General features: G+C 41.3%; 1 protein-coding gene across 1 annotated transcript in view; it reads right to left on the reverse strand.

Annotated features, from left to right (window-relative positions):
- Window positions 1-9750, reverse strand: part of ATRX (alpha thalassemia/mental retardation syndrome X-linked) — a 60230-nt gene that overhangs the window by 6343 nt on the left and 44137 nt on the right. The window contains exons 25-30 of the mRNA XM_010135029.1: window positions 9616-9746; window positions 8637-8790; window positions 8258-8361; window positions 6375-6483; window positions 5514-5691; window positions 3975-4169 (exon numbers count right to left, since the gene is read on the reverse strand). Of these exons, the coding sequence (XP_010133331.1) occupies window positions 3975-4169; window positions 5514-5691; window positions 6375-6483; window positions 8258-8361; window positions 8637-8790; window positions 9616-9746 (871 nt within the window). The remainder of the gene's footprint in view (window positions 1-3974; window positions 4170-5513; window positions 5692-6374; window positions 6484-8257; window positions 8362-8636; window positions 8791-9615; window positions 9747-9750) is intronic.

Genomic DNA, 9750 nt, shown 5'->3' on the forward strand with positions numbered 1-9750 from the left:
CTTCCGATCTGTGTAACATGACCTCTGCTGGGCCAAGTTTTCACTTCACATAGAAAGTGACTGCGACGAACCCCCTGAACAGGCTGAGCTGGGGGAGAAGCAAGCAGCACGGAACAGAAGGTGCAATAGGCCCAGCTCTCCCCACTGTCTTTGTCCAGCTCCTGCGTCACAGAGACTGCTCTGACACGTATCTCTCTGGCCTATACGCAGTCGTTATTTCTATATTAAATACAGCAAACTGGAGCAGTTACTCAGTCTTAAGACACCCGTTACACCTTTTTGAAGCTGAATTTCTAGAGGAGACCTTTTCAGCTCCACAGGGATAGCGGATGAATGAAGTCATGCAGTGGATAATTCATGTGAACAACGTTCATAATAAAAATATTCTGTTAAAACCAAGTATTTACAGTGTTCATATTCTGCTCAAGATGCAGAAGCTGTTTCAGAGGGGTGGGGGCAGGGAAATGCTGAAATGGGAAAAGCTACGGTTGAGGTGCAGTAAGCGGTTCCCCCGAGAACCGTGTGCGCTGGCTCCTCAGCAACCTGAAGGTCTTGTTCAGACCGCAAAGGGCAGAAAACTCTGCTAAAATGAGAACTTGACATGAAACTCTGAGAGGCTTCCAGGGAAAACACACACTGCACGTTTGCCGTGAGACTTTTTATATAAAACAGCAACATTTGACATCCTCCCCCACTTAGGCAGCACTTTCTAGGAAAAGTGGGCTTGGACTGAAACTGGGATTGTTGCAAACACAGAATTCTCAAGGATGTATTTTAGAAATAAAGTAGTATCTGATTCTTCGTTTGCCTAACGGCTTTACTGCTGACTTTTAAAACAGCCTAGAATGAATTCTCCTAACCCATTAAAAGCAAAAGAATTAAAGCTTTTTTTCCCTTCTATCAAAGAGCGTGTTAAAGCTAGGATGTACAAGAAAACCCTAACGCTCAGCTCCGAAGCGCTCCGCCTCACACGGTTCCTGGCTGCATACCTAAGGAACCTTCCTGCTGTGGGGTGTCACCAAAGTCAGGAAGTTCTCCGACTCAGCAGACATCCAGCAGAAAGCCTATTAGCCCTCCAGGTTTTTCCACATTCGTGCTGAGGTGCTTGGAGACAAGACAGGAAACCCAATTCCTATTCAGAATCCATCACGCTGGGAAGGGGTCGGTGCTAAAACGCGTCTTTTCGAACACCTTCGAGGCCATGCTGTGAGGAACCTGCTCTGCCAGAGCCAAGGGGTGTCTCCGCTTGACACGTCTGGTGTATTTAGGTGGTTTTACTGTCCACTTCACACCGATGCTCAGGATTACAAAGGTCGTCCCTCACCTCGCTCTCTGCAGACAGTCAATTACAGTGGTAACACTGTTCAACAGACCGTGCTTTGAAGATGTAAAAGAGGCCTGAAGACAGAGAGACAATTACACCCCAAACCTGCCCAAGGCAGATCTGAAGGCTTCTTGTAGCCCCAGCGCCTGTTCTGCTTTGCTGGTAATTACGAAGGCCCAGCTCTCTGTAAGCAGGGGCAGCTCTGTGACGGAAGGGTCATTCCGGTGAAGTTTTAGTGGCCTTTGTTTCCAGCTCAGAGCTGCAGAGATCAGGTTGGGTGTCCTCAACTCACCACAGACAAAGCATCAGAGTATCAAGCAAGATCATCTGGAACAAAAATTTAATCTCCAAATGCTCTGTAATTAATTGATGTCACAATAAAATGTTTCCATAAGCATATCAATAGTCTTTTTAATCAACTTCATTTAAAAAAATGCTGTGTGTTGTTAAAGTCATTTATTGTTAAGAAGTTTTGTGATTATAAAGCTAAACCCTGGGTCTCTGCTAAAATTACACTGAACTAAGGAGTAGTTAACTTTCTGAATGAATGAGCTTGCACAGTTTAGAGAGTAACATCCACTGCAGTACTTCCCACAGCTGACACTTGCTTCCCATTGTTTATGGAAGATTTTAGAGAACTGGCTGGACCAAAAAGTCACAGTAACTTACACAAGCCTTGACTGATGGTTAGAAGGTAATTAACATGGGGCTTACTATTTAAAACTGAAGAAATTATGTTCAGAGTTTATAAACTTTCTCTTTTACATTATAGTTCATTCATTTATTACTGTAGAAGAAAACAAGTGACTTACAAAATACAATTATTGCATTGGATCAATCAATGCTTTGAGGAAACATACTCAGTTGCTTCATCACCTTTTGACCTATTTTTATTTTCTTAATAAGTAGCAGCAGCAGCAAATGATGATACATCAGCTATGAGCATGTGGAAGCATAAATGTATAAGGCATAAAATAACTAAGAATGTAAAAAAGGTACAATAAATACTGTTAATTACAAGCTAAAGGAAGATGGTTTAGGAGGTAAGAAAAAAGAATTTGCCAAAATAAAAATGTACAGCACAGTGAAAAGGTACAAAATTTACTGCTTACAGTGAGAAATGCTGTAATAAAACGAGCTTAGATACAGTCATTAAAGTTTGTTTTCAAGGGTTTAAAATGCGTGCGTAACAGTGACTAACACTTGCAGGGCTAACGCGTCCCAAATCCCCCCAGCAGCTGCGCTGACGCTGTAGGTGGTCCAGCAGCCTGACTCGGAGAATGGCTTAGCCATTAAGAATGCCAGTGTGATGCCTGACCACAATTTATTATATTATAGTGGTCTACAGACAGTCTACAATGGAAAACATACCATTTTTCCTCGGAAATTAATAGGTTTACCAACTGGAAAACCTCCCTCCCCACACCCTGGCGCTGTATAATGACCTAAACACAGCGGTAAGCTGGAAATTTAACCGGTTAACTACGGGCCACACACTTACGTGTTACTCTTCACTAGCTATTCACGCTGTAAAAAGCGAAGGTAATTGCACAGCAGCTTAATGAGGAATTAGTCTTCAGCACACCACATACACTAAGAACATAAATTGGATAAAGCACAAAACTGTCGCCTAACCTGAAACACCAACCGACCTGGAATGACTGAACCACTTATTCTTTCCCCTGTAGATGACTCCTGCCTGCCTGTAAACGTTACATCTCTTCTTTTTCAATTCAGTTAGGAAATGTTTCGGTTCCCCAAGTATCACAAAGGATAGTAAACCACTACTACGTCGAGCAGCGACAACAAACCACTACTACACGTGCCACACCCACGACACACAGATTTCGGCAAGCCTCAGTGAAAATAAACCGCTGTCACCTTAAAGGTTCAGTTAGCACCAGGGCGGAAAAAGGTCTGACTCCTTATTTCAGATTATCTCAGAGCAGAGACTATCGGCATTCTCGCTGTGTAAAGGATTGTCTACAAAAATGCCACTGTCCTCTGCCAGTACTGCCACATTGGAAATGGATAACAGCTTCTTAGCTTGTCCGATTTCCCTCACAGTAAAAAGTGCAGATTTCTCCCTACTCTACCGTGTCTCTAGTAACAGTCCCTACAAGAAAAGCTAAACCAGGAACCCAAACCCAAAAAGGCTTGGCAGAGGAGAGCACGGGCTCATTTGACCCTTACGAAGTCTCACCTACGTAGATAAGAACAGACCTTGAAGTACAGTATCGCCTCACAGGTACGTAACCCCAAATGGAGTTACATACCACCATTACGTACCACCAGCACCCACTTGGACGTTAATTCGAATTTTGGCTTCCCCAGTTTCCTGCAGGAAAATCTCTATTCAAACGGTGTGAAAAAGTATTTTTGTTTGTTCTGATTTGGTTTTGGTCTTTCAACGGAAGATCTTTTCCTTACACTGTCAATTACACCGACTCATTATCCAGCTCATAGTACCACCTGTCATTTTAATTACCTATTTTATTGTGTTACCTGCTGTTCACCTCCATTTGAAGTGAAAATACCGCTCTCAAGTGAAACCACAGCACTATTCTCCTTCCGAGATCAAATACCTCACATCCTTAAACAGATGTAAGTTTTTATAGCATCTAATTCCCATTGATGTGCATCGACTTACTTTTGGCAACATCGGTGTATCTCTCTTCTTTTTCTTCTCTGAATTAGGATCATCCAACAGATCCGGCTCAAAAGTGTACAGCTCTGTCAGTTCATTCATAGTAAAATGACGTTCAACTTGCTGTTGGTCGACAACCCGGAAAGACAACGACTGCTTTGTTACCTGCCGATCATAGATCTTATCTTCCATTGTTCCCTGAAAAATGAAGACACTTGCTTTCATACAAATACTGGACCATCTTGTCATAGGGGGAAAAAATTAATAGAGCAAGAATAACAACGTAATGGGGTTCTACTTTCATCATTTCCTTGACCTACAAAGTTACTTGGGAACACTTTGCTGAGGAAAAACCCAAACAAACCACACAAAACCTCCTGGAAGCGAACACAAAGCACTACAAATTGTGTCTGGGACAGATGTCATCCAGCTAGTGACTAGAGTAAGAAATGCTTTTTTTCAGCAGGGTTTTGAAGAGATCCATTTTTGCTTCAATTCCCCAAAGTAGGACTATGAACAAAAAATGGTCATTTCCACACCATGTACCTTATTTAGCTGCTTGAGCAGCCTGTAAAAAGGAAAACAGATACGGTATCGTTGGGCTGGACGGGAGAGGGGAAGGGAAGCAGTCAGGTCTAATTCATCACAGCTGTACGTAAAAATTAGATCCTTGATGAAAAAAGGAAAATTACTTTTTTTCTAAAAAAAAAAAAACAGATGATGACTATGAGAAGTACGAGAACAGCACAGCCTGTTCCGAACACCGTAATTTAAAGAGTATCAGCAGTTCAAAAGTGCACAGAGAAAACTACAAAAATAGACTGAAGCCTGAAGAAAAAGCCCATGTCTGACAGTAATGTGTAACCAAAAGTGATCTGTTTAGGTTGGCAAGTAAATAGCGGCTCGATCGAGAGCTGCGTACTGTGAAAAGGTCTTCAGTCTGCTCTGCAACACCTACAGATCCAGGATGAAGCAAGACGCTTCCTAACAGCAGAAATAGTGGCATTCTGTTTTTCAGAAAGCTCAGATCAGCAGCCATCAGAATTACTGCACATCTTCAACATCTGTAGGGTGTGATACAAGTTTTTAAATCATGACTGGATGCCTTTTCATTAAAAAATCCTTTAGCTCCCTGTGCTTTCATTCCAGTAGGATCATCCAGGGCCCACAGACCAAGGGTCTGCAGAAGACAGTTACACTGAGGAAGCCTATTGGGAACAACCACCATGCTCTACGCAGGCCATTCAACGAAGAATTTTTAGTGGTGCACAAACAAATTAAAAAATGCTGAGAACACCCAGCCTGCCTGTGTGAATCATTGCTACAACTCCAGAGGTTGTGTGACACAAAGTGTCAGACAAGGTGGCCTTAACAGGAAATAATTTCAGTTGTTATTTACTCTACCAATCTTTCCTTCAAGAGCTTTTTCAGTGGCCAAACGCTGCCATCAGCTTAGGGCTGGACGATGACTGAATTGTGTGGAGCACGACAGACTTCATTTGCAGGACAGAGTTATCACCAAAAGGTCAGGCAGGAACCTACCTGAGCCAAAAACCTGTACACAAACACCGGTTTGTTCTGCCCGAAGCGGTAAACCCTGAAAATACTCTGGATGTCGTACGACGGGTTCCAAGAGGCATCAAAGATGATTACTCTATTGGCAGCCACGAGATTAATTCCGAGGGAACCCGCTTTAGTGGATATAATAAACAAGCGGCCTCTGGAACAGAGAAAAGTTGAAAAATTTTAGTATTTTTGAAAACAACCATTGTTCCCATGTTGCTGCATTACTATGAAATTGTTAATACAAAAACTTCATTAAAATACTGTATTAAGCATAAAACAGGCGCAGATTTTATAAGGACACCACTCACAGCAGAACGTACACCCCTGGAAATACGGACCAGGGCCTTTTGCAGACCAGCTGTTAACAAACGTTGGTGGGTATGAAAAAAATCTTTGGTTTTGCATTTTTCAAACTCTAATAAAATTAGTTACATCAAATTAAAATATAATTTTAAACAGGCCCATCCCACGCTATCGAAACTGTTTCCCAGCTAGAAAAATGTCAGGATGACTGTAGAATGACACCGTCTCTTCGATGTATCTGCTTTTTTAAACAGCATCTCACTCGGCTTCCAATTAAAATGAGCTCCTGACAGAATAAACTATTTAAGAGTATTAACACTGAATTGGTTTGCTTTGTTCCATCGACTTTTTTTTTCCCCCTGTACATTATAAATGGAAGTTATCTCAGGAAACCAAAACCCTATTGTTGCTGCAGATATTTTGTACGCCTGACAACACTGTGGTCTTTATTTAAGATCTTGTCATCAAGCTAATACAAGAAACAAAGAAGTGGGGAACAAAGGAAAGGGATATTTATCTCAGAAGAGATCTCACCTCACGTTAGTTTCATCATTAAACTCTTCAGCCCATTTCTTCCTTGACTGAGCTGTAGTTGAACCATCTAAGCGATAGTAGTCGATGTTTCTGAACCATTTCCCTTCACCTAGAAAGGTAACAGTCGAATTACTGAAGTGCTGATTGCGTAAGTAACCGGACTGATAATATGTAACATTCTAAACAATAAAAGAATGACTTTGGAACATAAAATACACTATTCAGTGATATTCTAAAACAAGGGGATACGACTACAGATTAAGATTTTGTTATTTGTCACAAAAAGATCAACTGCTATTAAATGAAACACCTCTGTTTTACACCAACTGGAATTTAAAGACATGAATTTATAATCAATTTATGTTCCAAGATTAAATTTTAACTGAAGTATTTGAACAGGCCTGAGCCTTTTTGGGGTCGTTCCTCTTAGTTTTCACTGTTTCTAGCTGTATATACACATTTGTAGAGAAGCACCTCAACCTGGAGCCAAAGTTAAGTTTAAAAATTAACTACGTTTAATCTTTAGGCATTATTGTACTAATTGTATTTTCTAATTGCTCTGTGTAGTTTCATGTTACATGATTACTACATGTATGTTTCTCCCATACAAATGGAATTCTTAAGTAAAGGCTCAGTAGGAGATTTCAAGAGTCAAGGTCTAATCATTTTGGAGCAGAAATTCAGACAAATTTTTATAACTACCCTGTGAGTTCTGGCTGCTTCTTGCCAGATGGGGGAAAAACACCAGAATTACAGCTGATGGAAGAGTTTTCTTCTCTCCCCAATTCACAAGGCACCTTTCATTTTCTTTGGCCATCAAGGTATACATACACAAAATCAACCCCACTGTGCCATCAATTATAAGGAAAAAAAAAACCAACAGCACTTCTGGAAATGGTGCTGCTCAGTACAACCAGTTATGGGAATCAGATTGTTGAGTTACGAGGAAGGTCTCATACGGTGAATCTCGCTACACAGACACATAGTCTAATTGCTTACCAAAAGAACTACCACAAATGAAAGAAACCACCACGGAGAATGTTCTCTCAGAGCACAAACTCCAAGGCACAAACTCCACAAAACACAGGCAGCTCCTAACACCTGAAGATGGCAGATGTTCAGAAGCTACGGAAGCAACAGCCAGAAGCAGCGGATCTGAGAGAGAGAGGTACTGGAGGTCTTCATCTAACGCTGGTGTTGGCACCACTAAGCCACATTTCTCTTACACAACCGTTCAACGTGTTTATACTTAGAAGTAAGATATTTTAACAGACTGCCAGATTCAAAGGAATTCTTCAATCAGCACATATTGGGAATTGAAACTTCATGTGAAAATGAACCACATCACCTGCTCTGGAAGGATCTCACAGAGTAAGGAGAAGAAGCATCCTGCGCAGAGGACGTGTCTGGCTAGTGAGACACTCCTCACCGTTTGAGCATCACCAGGATAATTCTTCAATACTTTGCTCCCTTATGAAATCCATAAACCAACCTACTGCAGTTCATATCAAGCCTAAATTCCCATTTCTGCATGTTCTACACACTGCTTTAAAGTAGCCTCATTTTCTTTCACTATCCCTCCCCCAGTAGGAAGGATCAGAATTTGCTGGCCCTTCTGTGCAGAACTGAACGGAGCCCCTTCTCTCCCTTCAGATGACAAACAATCTGCTTAGGCTGTACTAAGCACAGATGACACAGAATGAAACCAGGAGTCATAATGGGACGGCAGAGACCACCTGCAGAGGAGACAACAATCCTGCCAACTTCAGGAAAGCACAGAGCGTACAACACCTCTCATGGAATAACTGTATCAAATCCATTCTCTGCAGAGCGAGACTTGCAGAAGAGTGACTAGCTTTGCAATTGTTCAAGGTGACACTCACCTTTATAAATAGGAGGCTTGTCTTTGTCGGTTTTCTCCCTGTTGGCCAGCTCCAGAAAATCTTCTATCAAATCCAGAGATATTAAGGACTGGCTAAACACTAGGCTGAAAACGGAAACAGGGAAACACAAATTCACCCCGAGGTCATTTTAATGATTGTATTGCTTTATTTTTCTTCCCTCCTCACTCTGATACTACCTTTGAAGCAAACAGCCTTTCCAGACACTGAGAAAGACTCTGGTAGAGCACCTGCAGATATGGGAAAACTCACGGATAAAAATGAACGCAGCATGCACATTTGCTTCTTAAGACCGAACAAAGAACACTGTCAGACTAACATATTTATAAGGTCATTAGAGATGTTTCCAGAACTGCCTTACACTTTGTCTCCGAGCTCCTCTGCCATTCGAAGAATTTCAAAGAGAAGCACCATTTTCCCAGAATGCTCCAACACCTCCGCATCTGCATCGGTGACAAAATCTTTGTACCAATCTGGCGCCGGGCTACCAGGATTGGAAGAGGATGCAGCTTTGCCTATTAAAAAACGTTAAAACAACATTAAAAAAATAAAGGCCTCCTTTATAAATGGTCTCCTTTTAAATGCTTTGGAAGAGCTGAACTACCGAATTGTTTCCTCATTATTAGGCTTAACTGGGATGAAAAGAGTTAAATAAGGCAAAGAAAGAACAGTGTTTGCACTATTAGCAGTTATCAGTAGACTTCGAAACTGCAGACGCTTCATTTTTTAGTGTGTGCCCTTCATCACAAACAGTTATTTCTTTTATGGTACTTCTGTGAGTTTAACCTCCTTTGCATTAGTGACAAAAATTGATTAATTAGATTTATAACACTAACTTTTTTCACATAAGAACTTTGATCTACTGAAATATTTTCTTAGATAGTAGGAGAATTGTTCTATCTTGCAAACACTTCAAAACATTTACATTTTCAGACTAGGCACCGCGTATCGACCGTGGGACACCAGTAAATTTGAGGTGTGAGATAGAATAGATCATGACAGAACTTAAATCTTCCCACTGATCTTTCACCAATATGTTTAAAAAGAGGTGAAAAGCCACATAGTTCCTCTGTTAACTTTGAATCATTTCGTACTTACAAATTAAAAAAATTTAATTGTGCCGCTTCCCTGCCCCAAGACTCCCAAGTTCTAACCTGATGCCCCTTGTTCTTGCAGGACGAGGACATTATTAGCAGCAGTGGAGCTGTAAGCACCGAAGCAGCTCCCAACATTAAGGAATCTGCCATTCTGCAGCAAAGCAGAATTCCTGACAGCCTCTCAAATCGCCTTTTGCAACATGAAGCTGACTTGTATCTTGTTTACTTGTACACTGAGCTCACCTTCATCTGATTTGTTAACAGATGGAGGGTTGTTTACAAGTTCTTCTGCATTTCCTTCTCCACCTCCACGAGATCTTGAATTCCAGACTTTGATGACTTCCACATCATTATCACTGCCGCTTCCGCTTGAGCTAC

This window comes from Buceros rhinoceros, unplaced genomic scaffold, assembly GCF_000710305.1.
Source record: "Buceros rhinoceros silvestris isolate BGI_N320 unplaced genomic scaffold, ASM71030v1 scaffold10964, whole genome shotgun sequence".
In the NCBI taxonomy this organism is placed as follows: domain Eukaryota; kingdom Metazoa; phylum Chordata; class Aves; order Bucerotiformes; family Bucerotidae; genus Buceros; species Buceros rhinoceros.